This window comes from Pogoniulus pusillus, chromosome 7, assembly GCF_015220805.1.
Source record: "Pogoniulus pusillus isolate bPogPus1 chromosome 7, bPogPus1.pri, whole genome shotgun sequence".
In the NCBI taxonomy this organism is placed as follows: domain Eukaryota; kingdom Metazoa; phylum Chordata; class Aves; order Piciformes; family Lybiidae; genus Pogoniulus; species Pogoniulus pusillus.
The window spans coordinates 11,822,087-11,846,340 of record NC_087270.1 but is presented as its reverse complement, the minus strand read 5'-3'; the positions used below and the strand labels follow the sequence as shown (position 1 = coordinate 11,846,340).

General features: G+C 39.3%; 1 protein-coding gene across 1 annotated transcript in view; it reads right to left on the bottom strand.

Annotated features, from left to right (window-relative positions):
• Positions 1 to 24,254, bottom strand: part of ERICH1 (glutamate rich 1) — a 48,701-nt gene that overhangs the window by 3,561 nt on the left and 20,886 nt on the right. The window contains exons 4-5 of the mRNA XM_064145889.1: positions 3,054 to 3,431; positions 1,286 to 1,480 (exon numbers count right to left, since the gene is read on the bottom strand). Of these exons, the coding sequence (XP_064001959.1) occupies positions 1,286 to 1,480; positions 3,054 to 3,431 (573 nt within the window). The remainder of the gene's footprint in view (positions 1 to 1,285; positions 1,481 to 3,053; positions 3,432 to 24,254) is intronic.

The window sequence follows — 24,254 nt, the reverse complement described above, 5'->3', positions numbered from 1 at the left end:
TGGAAAAGGCCTGTAAGGACTATCTTGAATAGGGTCACTTCAACAGTTCCATTTTGATTTTATCAGGTAGTTGAAAAAAGGGCCAACACCATTACCACTATTCCTGCTGAGCCCTACCTAGTTTGCAAATGTGTATTACATCCATCAAGACTGCTTGACTAAAACAAGGGCATAGAATTTAGGCTTGAAATTAATTACTGAATGCACAAAAGCATTTGGTTCCACCTCTACATGGATACTTCAGATCTATCAGAACCTTAAGGCCATACTCTGAGAGTTCACTTTAAAGAATAAGTATGTATGGAGTAAAGAATACCTATGTACTACTGCACAAGTGTCCTTTTCAGAATGTGTGAGCTATGGAATTCTCTCTTTTTCTGTGTTTTTACAATGCACAGCATGTAGTAGGCACCAGTCTTGACTGGACTCTTTCATCACTGCTATGCTGTAAATTATTTAATGATGTTACAAGCAGTAGTCTCTTTTTCAGATGTCGATGCTAAGGCTCAGATGGCTATGATTTTTATTTACTCTGTTATCACACCAAACCCAGCTCAGCCATTATTCTTCAGAAGACCTAGAGCATCTTTTAAAACAGTGACAAATCTCTTGTGCCATAGCAAGTGTTCTCAACTCTGGCTGAATTCTCTAGGAGGCAAGAAAATCCAGCCCATCCTGTAGGGTCGGTTGATGCTGCAACAAATGTTCTAGTGACTGTCTAAATGAAGACTACTTGGAAAATGAATTACTGTAACTTCTGAGGACTACATGCTGATTCCACATTCAGCTGAAGAACTATTAACTGCCCAAGAAAAGATTCTACTAAAATTACAAGGCTTATAATAGAGAATGAAAGGAGCATGAATGAAATCAGACTTTTGCCTTAGGGGTGAAAAAAAAGATTTAGTGTAACAGAATAATTTTTCTTTCTATGAATGACTTTGTGATATCATTCATTATAAAGAGTGACCTTATATTTTTACATAATCAACAGTAGCTTCTAGAAACTTAACCAAAACCGAAGCTGTAAATCAAACTCTGGCATTCAAAACCTATGTTAAAGAAGGCACATAGGTGATCCAGAAGAAATTAAATAAAAGGGTTTTATCGATTTTTATACATGTAAAATTAACCCTTAATTGAATGAGAAAAATCTAAACCAAGTGAAGTCCTGTGAGTTAAAGTCTACAAAGACAATGTATTAAAAACAAGATTTAAACAGGATTAAATCTTAAACTGTGCAAAAAAAGAACATCAGTGAATGGATACAGTGAATGGTACCTACCAGGAGGCATCATGGCTTGTTCTTGGAATTGTTTCAAAGCATCCCCCAGTCTGTTAACATCCTGTAGCAAAACAAGGGATTTCAGCTGATGGAGAAGAGCCACATCTGATGCAGAGATGGTGCGAGATTCAAGAGACTGTAAAAGCTCTTGGGCAGTTGCTGAATTTACAGCAGAATCTGCACCTGCTGATTTATCTGGAAAAACAATTGGAAAGCCACATTAAAAATACTCAGTGTGCACGGAGAATTTCCCTAATTATACCTTTACCTTCATTTCAACGACAGCATCTCCCTTTTCAATACAACTTAAGTATCAGGTATTAAAGCAACAGCTTGCTCCTCTCTTTTTTTTTATTCAACAAAACAGAGAACAAGACCAAACCAACCAAATCCCTCCCCCGGTAAAACAAGAAAACAAACAGTGTCAAAGCAAGACAATGAGAGAAGAGCAAACAGCTTAATGTCAGAACTATCAATAAGCTGGGATTTGGGTAATGAAGCCTTCACTGGCTCAGCCACCCAATCTGCAGGTTTGACAGCAGGGTCAGTCAGCCTGTCAACTGCTGCTAAGGTCTGAACTTAACTTCAGGAAAGCCAGAAGCTCAACACTTTTTCTTAAACTTCAAGGTGTACCACAACTGTAGGCAATTAACCAGGTTTCTGTTCTGGGTCATTTATTAACAGCAGAACTCTTACAGTGATGTGCAGTCTTGCACAGTTGAGTTCCATTACAGCAAATGCATGAGGGCTTTGGCTTATGTTCTTACGTGCACTGAAAAAGTAAAACTTTCGGTTCCGGTGATGGAAATACATCAGCCATGAAGGCAGGATGGATTTCCAGTGCCAGGCTTACTATAAAGATCTGACACAGCAGAAAAATTTTAACAGTAAGCAAATAAAATACTGTGTATAACTCTTGAGGAAAAAGATTAACATGAAATCCCTGACGAAATCTTAATAGGGTTTTTAAAAGTAATTCTGTAGATTAAACGTGAATTTTATGGGACTAGAAGCTGACAGCTCTGACTTAAGATGGGGTCACAGTTACTCAGCTTCACAAAGATAGCCAAGGCCATGCACTTAGCACTTGTATCTGGAGGGCAATGGAAGAAACAAAGTAGGAATTCCCCTGATTTTAGTGGGTATTCAGTAGGCCATTAGGGATAACATCAAAGCAGCCCCTCTTAAAGTGCTGTGGAACAAGGACTGAGCATCAGTCCACGTTTATTTTGTTCACAAGTGCTTCATGCCAATACGCCTTCCCTAATGCCAACAATATCTTCGCCTTTCCTCTTGGATGCTGTCTTATTTCCTTATATATCACAAATAAATCTCCTCCTGGGAAGGAGAACTTTATGAAAAGTAGGTTGGTTCAAAGATAGCAAGCATGAAAAGTAGTTTAGGGTAGCAATTATTGCCCTCATTTGAAGCTCTGAGAAAGCAAGTAATCCCTCTACATGTTTGCTTGAGAGGAAGGCAGAATTTGGTTCATTTGAACAACCACCTTTACCCCAAACACACTGGAATGTTTTACAAGAGAGAAAGGAATGTGATGTGTATTTTCCAAGACATAGAAACAAAGACGAGGAACATAGTTTCTTTGTACTGATGTGGATCTTTACACATTCATGTACTGGTACATCTTACCAAGTTCAAAAGAGACACTTCTATAGTAGATGTGGCCCATTCTACAGCAACACTAAGTGCACATCTATTTGCCCCTATGTGGCAACACTCACGAAAAGAAAGGACAAAGACTGGTACGTACTGTCAGCAAAATAAATTTGTTGTGTTGCCTGCAGGAAGTCCAGAATGCTATCTGCTTTTTCATCTATGTCTGTTAGGCCTGCTGCTTCTTCTCTGATGTTTTTGTCAGGCTGATAGGTAAAATCCACACTGGTAGTTTTTGTTATCAAGCCAGCTGCTCTCATTTTTTCTTTATGTCGCTTCTTTTTCATTTTCCTCCTTTTGTTTTTGCTTATTTTGGGACTGTCTATCTGCTGCAGCCGTAAATTATCTTGAACAACATTCTCTTGCACTCCAGATTCTGTTTGTTCTCCATGTAAGTCATTAGAGTTTTGCAAACTGCTCTTTTGTTTCTTTCTTCGGATGCGTTTTCTCTTGCTTTGTCCTTGACATTCCTCCTCTGCAGATTCAAGGGACATGGTAGTTGTAAATAGGAAGACCTCTAATAACCATTTTAGAACTGCTTACAATGAAATATTACTCTCTTCAAATTGTGGGACGTCTGAGTGGCTCTACCCTTAACTTTCATGCTTAGAATGCCTTTCAGTACTACAATGTCAAAGCTGACTTTTCTGAATGCATTATGAAGACAAGTTTTTCTCCTTTCTGCTTTCAATAAAGACTGTATTTTCCTTCACTCTACATACTTGGCACCACATTTACTTTCTTAATGGAGACAATACGGTTTTATACAAAGATTGAGGTGAAAGGAATTGTCAGGGCAAAAATCAGTATGGACAAGCATAAAGAGACAATGAGAGCTACCATTAGAGCTCCACCCCACCAAGTGGTAGACAGTTTGCAATAAGAGACAACAGTGCTTATGATGATATTCCTGCATGACAGTGGTGGGCCTTAAAAACACCAGGCATCTGTTTCTGATTCTTCTGCTTTCTCCCTCCTTTGGGATATCTTACTGCTAGCTCAGCTTTGGACATCAACTTTATAAGGAAAGCATGCAAGGCATCAGTGACCTTGGCAAGTTATCTCTGATATCTTTTACAGTCTGTCTTCATTCTGTCATTCCCTTGCTACATTCTAATTTCCTTACTAGTTAATTCTTCAAAGGACTCAAACGTCAAGGGAAAGAAGTCCCTCTTGCTCTCTAAGACAGCTTTCATGCTTCTTGACTCGGATCTTATCTCTGTATGCAAAGCCATGGTTCTAAAGTCATCTCTGACCCTGGACTGCCTTTCCCACACACTTCTGAGTGTAAGCCCTCCTGACACAGCAAGGGAAGACTGCCAGAATCCATCTTCCTTTTGACTGCACTGCTGCTCAAGTCCACATTCACGCCTGTAGTAATTTATGTCTAATTAACTGAAATTCCCTCTTTCATGGTGTAACAAAATCCTCACAAATTGAAGCATCATGGACTGTAGAATTTCAGTGTTCTAATGTCTTGCTCTCGAAACGCAAATCATTTATTCTTCCCTCAACCCACCACAGTGCACAGCCTGGTGCTCTTATTAATCTGGTTTTAAGCCATTTCCTTAGGGTCAAAGAATCTTTGCTTGGCTACTGTGAGTGTAACACAGGAAAGACAGCCAAAGGCCAGCACTTGTTTCTGAGTGATCTGCATAGGCTCCTGAGCAGCTTTGGACATTCTTAGCTTGTTTGACTCTTTCATCATTCCTCCCCCTACTAGTCTGCTTCAATTTTCTCCATGGTTGCAGGCCTTCTCTTTCATTTCTGTTTCTTTTCCTGTCTTGAACTCTGTCAGCTCTGAGCCCCTTTCTCTCTTGAAATATCACTACAAGACTTTTAGTTCTTTACCTGACAGATGACTCACTGCAAAGCAATTTTTCATACTTTCTAGGAAGATAGCTGCACAAAAATAAATTTGCTGTATTGTAATTGAGCACCACAGCATGTTAAAGACATACCAAACATCACCTCATACCCACAGTGTGGAATGTTTTGCACGCATAGAATTGGAGTATATTTCTTTATACAGGACTTGGACATATGGGATGTGGGAAAAACAACATCTGTGTCGTCCTTTAGAAATAAAATAGGAGAGCTGAAGGCAGATATGAATGGTGAAAGATGCTATAAATGAAACATGCATGTTTCACCTTATGATCTGATTTGGATTTTCATGGACTATTTGTGTGGCAAAAGGTGAAATCCATTGTGAACAGATGCATTTTTACATAAAACTTCTCAGCCCCCTGTTCATCTGAACCATGCTGCTTGCTAATAAACTACTCTAAATTGAGCTCTCAGCAAAGTGGCCCAATGTGCCTAAGTATCTAAGAATCATTAATACAGCGCAACTACAGTAGATGTGCAGCCAAGCATCCTCAGTTGGTTTCAGGTCACTTGAAAAAAATTTGGTGCAGAAGGTGGCATTTGACTGAAGATAACTGATGTTTTGAGCTAAATCCAAAAGTTTTCTTATCCTTGGTAGGATACAACAGCAGCAGGCCTGAAAAGACTAGGGTGAAGTTGGCAAAATGCAAAATCAGAGTAGCCTTCCCATGTATGTGTTATTAAGATAAACACCTGACTGAAAAGAAGTTGGAACTACACCGAGTTTTCTTCAACACAGAAACCAAATTAAGCAAAAGACTCCACCTAGCTCTCTTCAACTGGCAAACATCATTCTTTGCCCCATATTTTAACACCTCTTCAGTATCTAATGTTCCATGAGTGGGTGCTACTAGCAATTCAAAAGCAGATGAGATGAAACTGGATGTTGAAAAACGCAAAGCAATGCACAAAGGGATTACTTAGAACAACTCACTGCTGGGGCTAGAGGAAACTCTAGTAGCTCAGGAAAACAACAAACAAAGCAACAACAAAAGCTAGACCTGAGTAGCAGTACAGAAAGCTCAATGAAAACATTTGCTCAGTGGGTATCAGTGATCAAAACAGCAAACACCTCATTTGCATACATAAGAAAGATGGAAAATAACAGGAACAGCATTCCAAAGCTATATCACAAATCTATTGTCCTCTTCAAGCTGGTAATGCTGTTTCCCAGCATAAACCCAGCACAGCAAGACTCTGGCAGACAACAGGAGCTACAAAATAAAGAAAACCCAAAAAAGATTTGTATGATTTGACTTGAAAGTAAGAGTAATGAAACAGGCTCTGTTTCTCTCTCCTCATGCAAGAACAAGGTGAAATCTAATGAATCTAGGCAGTTTCACAGGCAAATAGAAGAAACTCAGTACTTGTTTTACAAATGGTACAGTTAGCTTGTTGAATTCACACGAGAGTGGCACACACCGGAGCCAAAAGCTTAACGGGATTCAGGAACCGGTTGCTTACACAGCTAGCAAGGCTACCTGATTATAACAGCTATGCTAAAGTACAAGATCTGTACAAGAAATGTGGAGCATAGTGTGCAGGTGACAGTCTATGCAATGCTCTTCCTAAGTGAAATATTCAGCAGGATTCACCTTCTCAACACACTGAGTGGAGCCTTAGACCTGTGTTGCCTCTGATGAAACAAGCATGCCAGCATCTTCTGAAAGCAAGTTGCCTCATCTGAAACCAGATGGATAGAAACGCCTCCTGAAGCTCCCACTGCCTCTCTCTCTCCTTTCACTAACTGTAAAGGAAACACAGACGATACATTTGGACTAGATCTTGCCACGACAGAGAAGCATTAGTATCTTTTACAAAAATTAACAGTGTGGAAGAAGATGCTTCTTAAGAGGAGTCTGCTCATCAGGGTGATTTTTATTAATTAACAAAATTCACTAATTAAAAAAAAAAATTCTCATTTTGACTGAGTCTTTACATTTCAATCCGGTAGGGATGCTTGACAGAATTTCAGGAGATGTGAATTCTGTTCAAATATTTCATCCTCCTGACTGAAGAGGTCTGTTACACTGAAGCAGCACAATTACCACGAAGGCAGGGAATGTACACAGCACAAGCAATTTTAAGAATAGCTGATAGGAGCAGCAGCTTTTGGACCACACTAACTAGCGCCACAACAGCTTGGCCTAACTCCATGAGATCTGTCTCCTGGTCTTCCATAATGGCCTGTCATCTCTCCCCCTCCTAAGACACATCTCTGCTCCACAAATAGTTTAATTTATCACAGAATCCAATTATCCAGAAACAGCTGTCTTTAACCTGGGTAGTCTGCACTCGGTGCCCTCTCTGATCCAGCCACACAGCTTCCAGACTAAATGCCTGTATACATTTCCCAGCCACCATCATCAGTTCATAAGCACTGCTCTCTGTCTTAATAAGAGCATCCTCCACAGGAAGTGTTCAGAGTTGGTAACAACTGTGTTCTTTGGTTTGAGGTTTTCATTCTGCATCATTTTTAGTCTATAATACTTTCCTGATGTTGTTTATGATGCAGATACAGTCACTCTAGCCTGACTGACAGAATTATATGGAAGTGGGAATGAAAAGTCAGCACAAAAACGAAAAGATCACAGAATTCTTTTGGCTGCCACAGACCTTTAAGATCAAGTCCAATCACTACCAGGTAAACACTAAACCACGTTCCTCAGCACCACATCTATATGGCTTTTAAATACCTCCAGGGATCTTCTAGCAGCCTCATCTGGTCTGAACCAAAGGGGGCTGGACTAGATGATCTTTTAACCATTCTACGGTTAAACTGCAAAGTGCATGTCTCATTAAGAGAACAGAGGCAGAAGTATGTAAAAAAAAAGACTTAAAATGAAAGAGAGGTTAACAGATACTACTTATCGACTCTTGATAATGAAAGATGAGCATAGCTGGTTTAGATCTCCAGAGAAAAATGGAAACTGAGAGAACTGAAGTGTTTACATCAAGACTCTGAAAAAAACATACTTTCCTTACTTAGCTATATTAATAACCAGGGCAGCTTGAGACAGAAAGATTAAACACAAAGCTTAATACAGGTTAACAGCAAGAGCTGCTAACTCCTCCCATCCAGACTGACCTCCGGAGTAAAGTGGCAATTCTGTGACTGAGAAGCAGAGCTTCCTCAAGTTTAGTATTTCAGTTCCTTCAGACAATGGCAGATGTGTACATTCAGGGAAAGAATGACAGAAGACAAAGAAAAATGGGAGCCCGTTTACTCAGGCAAATCTGAAGTGTACAAAGTTCCACAGAATGGCACACTGAAGTTTGGTTTTGAGTATCTGAGAATAAGCTGATGATAGTAGGGATTCTTAAAGATCACAATCCTAATTACTGTTAGAAAAAGACTTTGGAACAGCATTTTAAGTAACAGAGAGGAACAGCACTTTAAATAACATGCTGAGGATAAGTTAGTCAAAGAACATCCTCTGAGCTTTAGAAATCTCCTCTGTAATGTGCTCATCATGACTCAAGCATGCAGCTGGCTCTTGTGCTCAAGGACCAAGTCCCAGAGCAGGCTTTCTGGACGTTGTTCACACAATTCTGTTCTTCTGCTCAGAAGAAACAAGCCTCGTGCCTCTCCTGATTTTTCATCCGCTTTAAACGCTTTTCTTCTCCCTGATACACTGGATGAGTTTTCCATGGAGTACTAGGCAGTGTTAGGATTGTGCAAAGAAAAAAAGAGAAAACGTTATTTTTAGTGCCAAATAAGAAGATAACAGCACTATGATTTGGTCAAGAGTGAAAAGCTGTGGCTAAGGAATGCAATAAAACATTCGTTAGAATATGACAATGCTGAAAGGATCTCAGGAGCACAAGATGATAACATCTTTACATTTTGTTCTTTTGGAAATGGTTTCAAAATGGAAAAGAAAACACTTCAAATGCTTTAGTCATCTACACCACTTTTCATGTTAGAAAAATGTGTAAAAGATTGAACAGATTTTCTATCCTGAAGAGCTTTCATTCATACTATATGTTCATATAAAACTGGCAAACGTTTCATATACATTGCCTATTAAATGCTGCATTTTCTTCATATACTTACCTGTGCTGTGACTGTAAGGTGAAGGGTCTTATCATAAACACTGGAAATCTGAGGAAACCACATCAGCTGTAGCACTCCTATCTACCTATCTTCCCTCTCTTAAAAACCAAAATCCCAAGAAATGTGTAGATTTCCTTTTGCAAACCTCTTTTATCTTTCTCATTGAGATCACACATTTTTCAGCATCCACAGTTCTTATTTTGTATTGTAAAGGTAAATATCAGGATCACAGGCTTACAGCTCCTTGGATGGTTTAAGAAGTGTTTAAAAAAAGGCTATCCACCCTCAAAGTGCCTAATAGCAAGGCAATTTGAAAAGCACATGGTTATGCATCACTGTCAGTAATGTGAGCTTCCCCCTCCCTTTAAACTCTGTCAGAAATCTTATGTGAATAAAGCTGGCACAGGTCACTTCATCATTTATTTGCTGCATGATCATTAAATCCCTTCAATTTCATGTATCCTTAGAGATAGTTCAAGGAATATTCCAGTATGGCATTGTTCATATTTTTTTCCCATGGATAACTTCAATGAAAATAATTTAACTACTTATTTAACAGGCCTGCTGCAGTATTCCTTCTACCTCCTGACCACTGGCTCAAAAGACTAGCAGGCACATAATTCTAGAAGCATCGCAAGTAAGATCAGTTAGCAGTTTAATTCTTTGGACCATTTGCTCAAATACTCCTTAGCTTGTTTTACCACATTTTCACATTTAGAACTGTGCAAAACATCGTTTGGGTGTGAATTCAGCTTTTTAAAGGACACCCACTTCTTTCTAACAACTTCCTTTACCCTGTTGTCTAGCTCCATCTTCCTTTTGCTTTTTCTCCAGCTTTCTCTGACAGGTGGTGGGCGCTGGCCTTGAATATCACATATGGTGTCCTTAAGCAGTTTCCACACCACCTGGTACAACTTCCTTCTCGGAGCTGACCTTTTTTAGGTTTAGTGAATATTTTTGTGTAGTGTCCCTTACCGAAGTGGATCGCAGTTGCTGTGGTTTCAGCAGCATGTTCAAGCTAACAGTTGTTGCAAAGTGTCTCTTGTGAACCAGACAGCACCCAGGAAAAGGAGTCTCGTTTTCTCTCACAGCCCCCTTAGCCAATGCCTCAGTAATTGATTCAGCTAGACACTCAGACTTCGTACAACATTTCTGCTGCCCTCTGATCTGTCAGCATACAGCAATTACTACTCACAGTCCCAGCTGGACAGATGATGAAGCATGTTCTAAGCTTGTTTTGCTTTTTGATATGTACAGTCAGTCCACGCACATATTGATCTAAGGCATGCAGCAGGCACCTGAAATTATTCCAATGAATAAACTCATTTTGCCCATCTTTTGGGTCTCGTGTCACTTGACGCAAAACTATGCTCGATGAAGCTCCAAGGTTGGTTTTCTTCAGTGACAGTTGTTCTAATGTAAGGTCTGTACCATTCAAGGACTTAAATTTGAAACAAAAGCAAGTATTTTGACCTTTTACTGATCCTTCTCATAGCTACTTCTTAACATTCAAGCTCACTGTGAGCTTTTTTGGGGTGATGTGCAAACAATTTGAGTCAGTCACCATTGCAAAGAGACATTGCACCATGTCCCAGATAGGCTTCATGTTGCTTCCCAAAGACACTGAGACCTATTACATGGACTTGGTGTCATGTGTTGAGCAAGGAAAATCAAATCAATAAGAAGGCTGAGTACATTCACAGACAATCTGTACCTGTTCTGAGAACTACTAAATCAGAAGTATTCAAAGATGCTAAAACTGCCTATGGAGTTTCTACAGTGTAGCAGCCACAAAAACTAACTGCTGCTAACTGCAGAAATCTGAAGTCTTTGGCCAGTAAGATCACTTGTCTTTGTATGTGAACAGGAAGCATCACCAACTGGAGAGGGAGATTTGTAACACATTAAAAACTGGAGATGTTTTAAACATTTGATGTCACAGTTGCACTTCACAGATTTGTGGCCCTGCTGGCTTATCAGGGCACAAACACACATCTGGAGTTTTAATCAAAGTATTTTCTTTTCCCAGAGCAGTTTCTTAAACCAATGCTTTAAAAATCCAAACTTCTCCTCCTGCTCAGAATAACAGAAATTCTAAGAAAAGCTGCAATCTTAAAATCCTGTCCACCACTTAGAATGTTCTTTCCAAATATACCAGCTACAATAGTGTTACATCTCTCAAGTTATTTAGACTAGAGGGCTACAAACTATTAAATGATAAGCAGCCCAACAGAAAACTAGTTTTTAGCTTTCCCTTGTACAAAAACAGTGTCAAAGAGCAGATCTAAACTAGAAGTCAACCCTTTTGCACATAAGAGCTATCTAAAAGTACACAGACAGTAACACAGCAAAATGAAGACAGCAACAACACTTAGCCTCAGTTGATCAGTTACGGTTATCAACAATATGAATGTGACACCTCAATTCACTTTTGGCATTTCCCATTCCTGAACTTTCTACACAGCGCTCAGAACCCAATCGTATTTAACATCGCCTATGAAAGAGCTGCCACAAACACAATTTACTCTGTGGCTCTTCTGGTAAGCTCTATTTCCAAACACTTCAGAAAAGTAAAGTCTGAAAGAATGAAAACCTTTCCATTATTTTATTTTAAACCCTTTCCTTCATCCATTTATCTTTGGACCTTAATTCTGATTTGAATTTGATTGCACAGTTTCTAATCCATTTTGTAAAGCCAGAAAGATGTTTTAGGTCTGGGTTCAGCTTGTTTCTGATTTTATCCTAAATTAATAACATTTTAAAGAACAGTTGAAAACACTAAGGTAAGTCATTTCTTAATGACCAAGTGCAATACATCAAGATAATCACACATATAAATATACAGACAGGTATGCTGTAAAAATGAGAAACACTACAGGTTAGCTCTGGAATAGCTGTTACAGCTGGTGCTCTGCCAGGTTATAACACTTGGGAATTCGGTGCCACAATCTTCCTGGTGATGTAGGTTTGTCCTTGACTGCATGCTGTGCTGCAGTAGGGCTGTGCTCTGGCCAGAGACGTGAGATCAGAATTCACAATCTTCTCCCACACCCCCAGAGGATACTCCAAAATTATTTTTAAATAGCAAAGAAAGGTTTGATTAGAGACTACATTAGGTGGGAGAAAAAAAATCATAAGGAACATTACAACAATCTATAACCATATCTCCACCTTGCCTACAGCACCCTGGTAAATCAATACTCTTTGCTTAGGCTTGCTCTCAGTCCAGCACATCAGCAACTTCCAGAGCTGCAGAAAGTCTGCAGTCCTTTTTGGGTCTCTAGGGAGAGTTCCTTTGTAGCCAGGGTTCCTGCTGTTCTCAGCAGACACTGGTCTCTGCTACACTTAAGGGTTATTTCTTGGCCACCACGACTCCCTTCACAACCTGTTTGTCCTTCACATTCTAGAGAATCACTGTCTCTCAGCAATTTCTTATCTCCTAAGGGCTCCATCTTGATTTCTCTACTGGGTAGCTACAGAAGAATGATCGCTATAGAACAGATTCAAGTAATTTAACCATTGCATTCTGCTTATGTGTATAAGCACCACCTCCAAAGCCTTTGCTGAGGGCTCCAATGCATATATATGGCTTTGCACTAAAAGTGTGATGTTTATTTTCAAATGCAAGCATTTCTGATTATTAGTGGATGCTGTATACCAACTATTACAATAGCTACATGTACCTCAAAGAAAATACTGGAGACTTTTTTTACCTGGGGAAAGTAATTTCTGAGGGTCCTTATACATCTAAATTCCATGCAACCACTAACGTATGTGACAATCTGCTTGAAGTTAGGAACATAGATACACACATAATACTATATATTGCATTTGATAACTATCTACTTCTTCTTGATATATTTTTCTTCCCTTCTTTCCTCCTTTCAGAGAAAAAAAATCCACTGTCTCCATCCAAAGCTGCAAAATACTTACCATGAACGGGTCCAGACATAAATAGTATATTCAAAATGACAGCACTTAAGTCAGATGATCAGCATTTCTGAACTCACTACAAGTAGATACTTCACCAGACACACAGTGCCTTAAAACCATCATAGGCAAACACAATTAACAATCACTGAAGTGCAGTAAAAACAAAAGGGGCATCAGAAAACACAGGAAAGGGATGCAGGGAGAAGCAGCCAAAGGAAGCAAAGAGCCCAAGAGACTGCAAGTTTAGTAACAGAGGTAAATGTGAGATTTTCACTGGCGAGTGCTACAAAGGAGAAATTCTATTTTTTTCAGGAGAAAAGTTGGGAAAAAAAACTAAGATTAAAGCTGGATCATGAGATGAAAGTAGAAGACCTATGTCACTGCTTTAAGTGATCCTATTTGTTCTAGGGCTACGTATTTTCATTTCTTAAGCAAGCTGTAGCATGCAAAATTCACGTTTCTCTCCTCTACAGTGTTCACCTAAATGCTAAACAAGGAAGCACTGAACAAATCATGCATTCTTTCCCCGGGCAGAATGGACATCATGTTCTTTCCAGCAAAAGAATGACATTCTGTTTAGTAAAAATGTTGTAGTTCAGCTAAGGTATCTAACAGAGACCTGTCAGCTACCATGATGTTTACTCTCTTTTCTGCTATCACATAAAGAGAAATATGCTTCCCCAAAGGCTATGTCTTATCCTAGCCACACTTGATAACCATAACTTGTTCTAGCATCACCAGGTGCCTCACTAGATATACCACCAGCTCAGTAAGGTATTCGTAGTATTCTTGCATCAGTGTCAGTGAAGAGATGGAATAAAACCAGGTCCTTGCACAAAGAAGTTCCGGACATGAAGTGTCACAAACCTGCAGACCAACCCTGGAACCTGCAGCAGTTGCTGCCACTGGACTGATCTCTCAACATTGCCTCAATTTCAACCACATTGCTACATGCAAATTTTTGCTCATGTCTTTGTACCTCTGGGCTTCCCCAGCAGAATCTTTAGTATTTCACACAGCTTGTGATATGAAAAGTGTGTTGATCTGAGCATTCAGTAAAACCCAGGTCCCTGGGGACTAACTCCTAATAAAGGTACACATTTAATTTAGCTGCCTTGTCTTTAAACCAAACAATTGTTTATTACAACAGCATGTAAAGATGCTTCATCTTACTGTGTCAGCATCAGTATAGCTGATGGATAGAAATATGAAGATGCAAAGGAGTTGCTAAGACTGAAACCAGACAAGTAACTTCAAACTTAGTGGAAAACTAACCTTGAATATGCAAGAACTAAGACTTTAAAGTACGTTAAATGAAGGCTGAAGAATATATGCTACCCTTGAGCACAAAGAACTACTTGAGACATTTTCACTTAATGTGCTGCTGCTTCTACAATGCTGCGTAGCTACAGATATAATTCCTATGATGGCAGCCACCTCTCATAGTTTCAGAGTAAATAATTTTCCTATCAATTAAACAGCTTCCTGCCTTTGTCATGTTTGGAAATATCTTAAACTTTGTTTTATCATCAGGATAACAAAGCTTTCTATAATAAACTCAAAACCCACACATGGATGATGAGCATTAGCTTCTAACTTACCATCTTTAGAGAGATGATTTTAAAAAATAGAGCAATTTATCTACACTGACAGAAGCTATTTCCATTTATAAATACTCAAGAAATGCTTATACACTAATGGAGTTCAGTGCACATTAAAGAAGCAAACAAACCAGAATGGTCTGTGAACACACTGCAAACCTAAGCCATCCAGACAAGAAAGTACCTAAGCTGGATTCAGGATAAAAACAGGCAAAGATTTAAGCTGTGTTAAGGATTCCTCTTTTTTTATTAACTGTCTGCCACCAACCATTACAATTTCATTATATGTAAGATCTTTGCATCCGATTAGTCCATTATTCAATCTACCACAGGAAAGTTTATCTTGTATTATGGCTGGCATTGTGGCAGTGCAATTTCTATCTGCCAATGAAAAGCAAAGCAACAAAAAGCCTTTATTTTTGTTGTTAGCTGTGGAAGGATGCCGATATCAGTTTCAGAGTTACACTCGCACATTGGTCCTGTGTCCCAAAATTCCACTAGCACATCATCCACTGAGACTAATGCACTGAACGCATTTGAACTGGCACAATCTGTTTCTAGCAATCAGGATTCCAGATGATGCAGCATTTTTCATCCTGTTCTACACACCTTGAAGTTGGTTTTACCAGTGAATTCTGTCAATGTTCCTAACACTCATGAATTCAGCTTTTAAATATTCCCTTCTGAAAAAACAACTCAGGAAACCTTTCAGTCACTATTAAATTAGGCTGGTGAAAAATTGTTATAATCAGCCTAACAAGGCAATAATATTTCCAGAAAACTATTTCTGAGTTCTTCCCTTCTTCCTCGACAGCCAAATGCAGAGAGAGAGTTTTTAGGGTGAGATATATGGAAGTCTTTGCCAAGTATAATGAACACACAGAAACACACAGCTCTCAGAAAGTCAGATAACTCATTCTTTGTGGAAAATCACAAAAGCAGGCAGAAGAGGTATGAACTCACATAGAACTTCACCTTTCATTTGGCCAGCTAGACCAAGATTGGAGGCTCAAGACTACTGTTTAAAATACCTGCACCAATAAATGAAGGGCTGGCAATGGCCCACAGGTTGCTGAGTTACACTCCCCACTGCAACCACAGGTGCTTGGCTACTCTAGCAGATTCATTCATGTCACTACAGCTGTGCTCAGCTGAGAGTTTGAGAACACTCAGATTTTGTACAGAGGAGTGTGTGAGGTGGAGCATCACCAGCTGGACACAAATCACCCAATACTGTGAACCAGAAATGCAGCTAGTAAAGTGATTTGCTCTTCACCAGGAGAGACTGCATATTTGCCATAATGCCCACTCATGCAGTTGCATGCTGCCAAGGCAGCTGTGAAATGAAACTAATTGAATCTAAACTAATCAATGTAGCAAAAGAATGCACAACTTCAGCAGCAGTAAGAAAAACTGCAGTAGCTTTGGTCAGCCAGAAGATGCTGTTCAAAGCAACTAGGGATCCTTGGAATGCACCTACACAGTCTGTAGTGCCATTGCTTTATAAACATAGCTTCCATTTTTTTCAGCCCTCCATAGATCACTGGTCAGAGAGTGAGCAAGTAAGGGTGCTGCATGGCACATGCGATGCAAAGCCTGAAGTGTCGCTCAATCATGGCCCTGTACTGAAGTGAGACTTCCTTCCTCCCCATTAGTCTACTATACACAAGGCTTGGATGGAGTTCAAATTATTAGGAGGGCACACTCCAATCATGAAGCAATTTCCACTTGCAGAGATAAAACGCAAGGAAGATAGCATGAAAGTAGCAACCCAAAATTTCTTTAGCAAAAGTACCGGGAATGCAAAACGAACAGAGAATGACTTGCACAGCGTTCTCAGCACAAGTTGCAGGTCTTCAGAGGGTTGTCCAGCACATTAAAAGACTGGTACCTGTCCATTTGCAGAGTCCAGAGCCCAAAGACAAAGGATACAAAATCAAGACATTCCCCAAGTGGAGAATGAAAGGAGACAGTCTACTGGAAACTATATCAGTGTGTTGCTGCAAGTCTATAAACTGCCATAAATTACAACAGCTCCTATAACAGAACAATAATGAAATGAAATCAGTGCATTGGCCTGGTTCTGACTTTCACTGTGAGACAGCAGCATTTTCTGTACACTATATCAAATTGCTACATAGAACTGTTTAAGAATAAAAGACATTACTACTACTCATTCTTCCTCCTGCCACCTTCATCTTCATTGTCCACTCAAGCATATTAGTTGTAAGCTGCTGCATGTTAGAAACAACCTTTCTACTCTGTTTTCACAATGCTCAGATTAAAGAGCAGGATAATATACAACAACTAAATTTCTGTATTCAAACAGCTTTCCTCTTCCCCTGCTATTATGTATTTGAATGGGAGAACTGAAAAGACAAAATTGAAATTAAGTGAGAAAGAGCATCCCAAACGAACTCTAACAGTAAAATGCTGAACCAAGATCACATTTTCACAGATATTCAGATCTCAACATGCAGGACAGTGACACATTGCTTTGGTTGAACACTACCATGTTCATAGGCAACAGCAGAGCAGTGGAAGTTTTAATTTTACATGCAACCAACCCTACAACTGGTAGCCAAAATGAAAATATCATATATAAAAATAATGGTCACAGTGATAAGAAACCTCTCCAAAACTTACAAAACAATCAAATCTCCTGCTTTTACAAGTGATGAACTGGGACATAGGATGACAAAGTATTTGACGATGCTGTAGGTTTACCAACATGCCTTTCTCCTTAACCCAGCATCCTATTGGTCCTATCCAGTCTTAAAACCTTAATCAATGATAAATTGATATAATAAATACAGGGATGACACAGTGCCTGTTGATCCACTCAAAAGGCAGGAAGGCTCTAAAGAGGGATCTAGACAGGCTGGATTCATGGGCTGAGGTCAGCTGCACAAGGCCAAGTACCAGGTCTTACACTTTGGTCACAACCCCCTGCAATGCTCCATTCTTGGGGAGGAGTGGCTAGAAAGCAGATTGGAAGGAAAGGACCTGGGGGTGCTGTTTAACAACTGTCTGAATATGAGCCAGCAGTGTGCTCAGGTGGCCAAAAAGGCAAACAGCATCCCAGCCTGTACCCAGGATAGTATGGCTAGCAGGACCAGGGAAGTGATCATGCTGCTGTACTCTCCACTGGTGAGGCCACATAGTGAATAACGTACTTGGTTTTAGGCCACACAGCACCGGAGCATTGCACTGTTGGAGACTGAGGGGAGATGAAACTGCTCTCTACAACTGCCTGAAAGGAAGTTGTATTGAGGTGGGCTCTGGTCTCTTTCCCCTAGTAAGAAGTGATAGAACCAGAAGAAATGTTGCACCAGGGGAGGCTTCAATTGGATATGAGGAAAAAATGATTTACAGAGAGAGCGATCAAGCACTGGAATAAGCTGCCTAGGGAAGCACTTTGGGACGTGCTTTAATGGCTGTGGTGGTGTTAGGCTAACTGTCCATTGAACTTGATGGCCTTCAAGGTATTTTCCAACCAATCATGATTTTATGACACTTCCCTGCTGCTCCATGATGATTTAAGTACAAAAGCTTAGATCTTATGCTTTCATTATGAAAACAAGAGATGAAAGTAGTCAAGCAACGTAAAATTTCATCAGCGTTCACTAGCTGCTCACAAGGCAGCAATTCTAACAGCTGTGGCTTTTTGCTGGGATTTAAGGTGGTAGTTGTTTTTTATGTGTTTTCCTTCCCCATCAGCTGCCTACTGTCACTATGACAACAGGAGGCTGGTACAACAGCTGCGGGCCCCAGCTGAGAGAGAAGGGACTTAGTGGGTGGGGTGCAGGAAGAGAAAAGTGATATGGAAAGCTAAGGGATGCAGCCAGGAAAGAAAACTGAAGGCCATTGTGCTTCCTCATTATGTGAAGCTCACCTGTATAGGAGGAGAATGTCTGGTCAATCAAAATGTCGCTCATCGCTGTCATTTAAAACAGAACAAAAAGGAAAATGCTACAGAGATAAAGGCCCTAATTCTCACTTCTGCTTCACATACTGTCACCTGACCAGTGCAAACTTTGTTAAAATTTGAAGACATAAAACAGGATTAGAGAGGTACACTACAGACATGCACAGGGGCAAGATCTCATTTCAAAGGTCGATTTTTGTTACTCAAATATTCAAGGCTTTCTCAGAAGCAGGCACAAAGCACACTTGCAGACACTACAATTATTAGTTATTTCCACTTAGAGAAATATAAATCAAAGGTCTTTAATAAATTATTAACAGGCAGCCATGGCTAAAGGAAACCATTATTCCAGTATATTACATTACTATAATTATTTTTTACTTAGTGCATTTTCAGCCTCCCTTCCTAACACCACAGCAAACCTCGACTACAAATGTGGGGTAAAATTCTTTGCCAATACACTTCCAAAGACAATTGCCATTTTTCTGGGGGGGTTTTGTGCATGTTTTTTCTTTAAATGGGTTGTCTACCAATGCCTTAATGCTAGAAATTATCACTTCAAAACTACTGAAATTTCAGTGACATTAAACAACTCCTAATCCATATCACCATGTATGAGTTCTTAAACAGCCTCATATGCTTGTAGACATACTGGCATTTAGAAGATGAAAATAGCTCCAGACAGTGGTAGTTAGAAATGACTGGTTTCTACATTGTATATAAACCTGAGCTAGTGATTCATATTTACAGTTTAAATTGATGGCCCAATCTTGTGTTCAAAAACCCTCGGTGGGCAGCACTGAATTTCTAGGTGAATTTCATTCCTTCAGGAGATTCAGACTTGTTTGCTGTCAAATCAAAGAGGAGAGTACTCAACTCTAGCTGGCTGCTTGACAGATGACTGAAATTGCTTATAATACTGCTGCAGGACACAAGTACTCTGGAGCTGGTTTTTTGTGACTGCTCAAGTTACACCTCTCTCAAATGCTTATTATCTGTATCTTCTGCAGAAAACTAAAGAGAGATGTCCAGAAAGAAATACTCACAGTAGCCACCTATCTCTTGCAGCAAGCATTGCCTTTTAAGCATACATTTAATGCCTTTCAAGCCAATATAATAACAACAGTTGAACACATGACTACAATTCTGGATGACTCTTAAGACTTAAATTTTTTCAAAGACAGTATTAAACCAGAGGAATTGATTTATGTCTGTCTTTACCCTGAAGTTTCATTCCAGTGATGTCAACGAGTAAATGTGTCAATGTAAATACGAGCACCACGGGACCTAAATTTTGTGTTATATCTTTTAAATTAAGCCTGTGATAAATTTTTAAATACTTCACCTGAACGCTGAAAAGAAAAAAAAGGTTATTTGGTCTTAGTAATTTTCAGAAAGAAGTCAGTGGTAATTTCACCTATGAAGGAATGGTGCATCTATCAACAAATACAGGCTCAGCAGAAAGGGTACTCAAGGAGAACATATTCTGAAGTACAGAATTCTCTTAGCCATAGCTGTAAAAACTCTCTACTTGTCTGTGGCATCTTTCGCTGTAACTACTTCCAAAATGCCGAGTACACTCAAGTTGAAGAAGAAACTGTTTTAATCATAATTAAAAACAGAGCACCTAAAACTAATTAATACAATTTAAAAATTGCTTAGCCTGAGCATTACAAATATGAAAGAATCAAAACTGTTAACTACTTCTTCCCTGCTGAATTGTTGAGAGCCACTTTTTAAAGCAGTAACTGCTGTACAAAGAAGCGTTCAAGCTGGAAGTACATAGCATCCTTTCAAGAGGAAAGGGCCATGAGAACTCAGGAAAGGAGGAGACAAAGCCTTTACAGCAGCAGTTTTAGAAATAGCTGAATGCAAGACAGAAGACTTTTTTTCAGCAAGTCACAAGAAAAATCTGGACGTAAGTGTAGCAATCATATTAATTTATTTTTGCTCTTATTTGAAACAGGATTTGTGGAGCTGTGTTGCAAAACACTGACTACCATACTAAACTAAGAGCGGTGCTTAAGCATCTCATTAACTCAGGATGATTCTTTAGCATCTGTCATTATCCAGGCATACTAAACGAGGTCCTTAATCAGGTATGATTTTTATCTGTAAGCATGCTTTCACAGATTTGTTGTTTGATTTTTTTTTTAATGCACTAAAATTATATAGGAGGAATTTTGTTACTTCATTTGCAAATACAGAAACCTCACAAATCACCACCATTTCTTCAGTATGTCTTGTTAAAAGCTCTAAATACTCTGAACAGGAAGCTGCACAAGACTCGGGACAGTCCATCTAGGAGCTTGACAGAACATAGAATCACAGAATCGTTTCAGCTGTAAAAGACCTTTAAGACCATTGAGTCTAACCATTATCTAACTCTACCATGTCTGATACTAAATCATGTCCCTCAGCAGCATGTCTCTGTGTTTTAAACACCTCAGAGACACAAATTCAACCACCTGCCTAGGGAGCCTATGAAGTGTTTGAGAAGTCTTTCACTGAGAAGTTTCTTCTAATATCTAATTTATACCTTTCCTGGTGCCATTTCCTCTCATCCTATCACTTACTAGGGAGAAGAGACTGACTTCCACCTCTCTTGAAGGTGACACACAAGTCAACATGATTCACAGGTTTTTTTTTTCCTTCAGAGTTCTTTCTCTTGGGTATCAGAACTGTTCTTCAAGATTTGTAGAGTTTGTGTCACATTGAGTTCTTCCCTGAATTGAAACCTTTTATTTATAAACTGCAACTGTTGTTGCATCAGTTAAATGGTCAACAGCCAACACTGCCAGTTTAATTTACAGTTAGGAAACACTGCACAAACAGTACACTGTAACACCTCTGAGATAACTGCATACAGAAATGCACTCATGTGAAGTTCTAAGCATAAGAATTTTAAATGAAATATTTCTTGTAATTTTCTTCTACCTAGTACCCTTTCTGATTAATTTGACAATGTTTACTCTGTGACCTAGTATTAATTTCTTAATTGGGAAGGAATCTGCTGTGCCAGAGATGTTGAAAACGGGATGCTGGGTCATGCTGAAATCACACAGTATGACTACTAGAATGGCAAATGTGAGACACGAGTTATTAACACATAGAAAAAACAAGAGTGCTTTGAATACCCTGTTCTTGCAGGACAGTTTGAGTACTCACAGCATTGAGATTCTGAGATGTTTTGAGACAAGTAAAAAAACCCAAACTATTAACAAAAAACCCCAAAGGTCCAGTTCTGCAGGGACTCGCAGGAGGATTACAGCTATTTGGCTTTTTCATCAGCGATTAACACTAAAAATTACCGTTGGTATTAAAAAAAAAAATCAACAACAATGAGAACATGGAAGTCACACATAAGCCTAAATGAAAGAAAGCAACCAGCAACCAAGGCAAAACCAAACTAACCCTACACCAAAAAGACACTCAACCATGGAAATGTTAAATGATTGTCTAGCAGAAAACATTTTCCAAGAGCCTGACTTTTGGCAATGGCCAAGGTACCAAGGCAGCAAATAAGAGGAGTTCTTGATGGAATGCTGGGGCAGAAAAATATTGACATACAACCCCCCAGAGCAGAAATACAAAGATTCTTTTATTTCAACACAGGGCCTTGTTGAAGTCACGCAGTACTGAAATGGAGATGCATGTAAGAGCTACAGAAGTGACTTGAGAACTGAAGTAAGTATTTTGGGACAGTACACAAACGAACGTATTTAATCAAGAAGATTGATGGTGACCTGATTCCTGTGCTGCTTTGTGGCAAGAAAATACTGCTTCATAAAGACTCTTTACTCAAATGCAAGAAAGGAAAAAAAGCAATTCTAAACCTGCCTTTTTTTTCCAATAGAGGGAGACCAAATAACTATTAGGACAAATCAGAGGGAAGTAATGGGGCCTCCATCACTTCTTTGAAACATGCACAATTTTTTCTTCACTTCTTTTCCAGTTTTGTTTGTTTGTTTTAAATACAAACTGCTGCGATCAGTGTGGGGTAAGACCTCCTGTAACAGGTAGAGAAGGTTAAAATTACACAGTCCCTCTGGCTTGAAGGCTACAGAAAGATTCCTAATGCTTGAGTTTCATGGCTGGTGCTACCCACCACCCCAGTGCAAAAGGCTTGCTGCCAGCCTCAGATGTTTAAAACATATTGTTCCCTTGGTGTGCTCAGTATCACTTCTGTAATATATCACATTCCCAACCACCTGCCAAGAACATAAGCAGTCAACAAATGATTTATACCAGCATCTCTTTAACAACAAACACAGGCTTAAGTGTTATTAATTCCTCTGAAAACAGTCGCCTTAAACAGTTAAGTGAACCAAGACACTACAGCAAAAGACTACTTGATCATGCCTTTACCAAATGTATCATCTGCTGATCACTAAGTCCAAATGTTTGAGTATCTTGATTACTTGTGTGTAGTGAGAGATCTCTAAAATCATTCCCTCAGGCTGAACTTCTCACTGCAGCACTACTGATATTTTTAAGTACTGTCCTTTCTGACAGAAACCAGTAAAAGCAGCAAAAGTCCCAAGGCCAGCTACATTAGTAACTACCTTGTATACACCTATCATGTACAATTCCAATGCCTCAAGCCAACAAGCAAGTTTAACTATATGAAGGTGGTGTCCCACAAAAGTACCACCTTCCACATTATTTCAGACTTCCCAGCAGCCACAAGGTAGGAAAAAAAGAGTAATTTGCTTCTATTTATCCTGATGACTTCTCTGCATGGAAACAGAGCATCCAGACCAGACTCCTTCAACTAAAGATGTCTCATAACAAGCCATGAGGAGGTAGGACAAAGCACAGTTTTGTCCTACTCCTTTTGTCTGTATAAAGGTTTTCACCAGAACTGGGTAGGACATCATCAAGAGAGTAACCACAGGATATTAACAGATGAATATTGCACTGTGGTTTGAAAATGAAGGCAAATAGAAGTGAGACATAACAATAACAAAAAATAATGGCTTCTGAAATCAAAAATGAAAAAATATGCCAGCAATATATCCATTTTTCCAAGTGCCTTCAACTACTTCATATTCCTGAACTGCTCCACACAGTCATTGTATTTTCCATAGTCATTTGGTCAGGAATGTGCTTTGACAGGAGTCTAAGAAACAGCAAATATCACTTTGCAGCTCTACTTGGAAATAGGAATTTAATATTAAAGCACTTCAGAGAGAATTTCTAATCCAGTACACTATTTTGTGCACAGAACCCAGAATATTTATGCGCTCTATTCTGTTACGGTAGCTTAGAGAATCTCGGAAGAAGCAGTGAAGTTTACCTTTTGGAAGAAACAAGCTGCTATATCTTAAGGCAAGATACAGTGTCACCTGTCTTAAAATAAGAAACAGGAATGCCACCATTCAACTTTGTCATATACTAACCCAAAGTGGTACCTACTGATGCATTTCTAAAAGTCAACACAAACCTATGTTGACAACCAGAAGAAATTAAAAGCATTACTTCCTCCTTGCCTGCCTAATTCCAGTTACTCAACTCAGTCAGCAGAAGCTTGGCATGGATCATGCCAGAATCACTCAATTCCTCCACCACAGTGAAGAGAGATTTAAAAAATTAACCACCTAATTCTATTATTCAAATCATGTGGGATAAATTTAATTCTCTTGAAATACAAGGTAGTCTCAGAGTTTTCTTCTTATTTCTACACCTTCCTCCCCTGCTCTCATGAAGAAAGCAATCCTGAAAGAGCAGCTTTACTCCCGCCACCTCTGGGAAACATATAAAGGAATTAGCCATGGAAGACAAGATGCTTCATAAAATTTTCAATCCCCACACCATTAGTCACTTATGCATGCACAGGTGGACTGGATGATGTTAAGGACATACCTGGACAGAATTTACTTCACACAA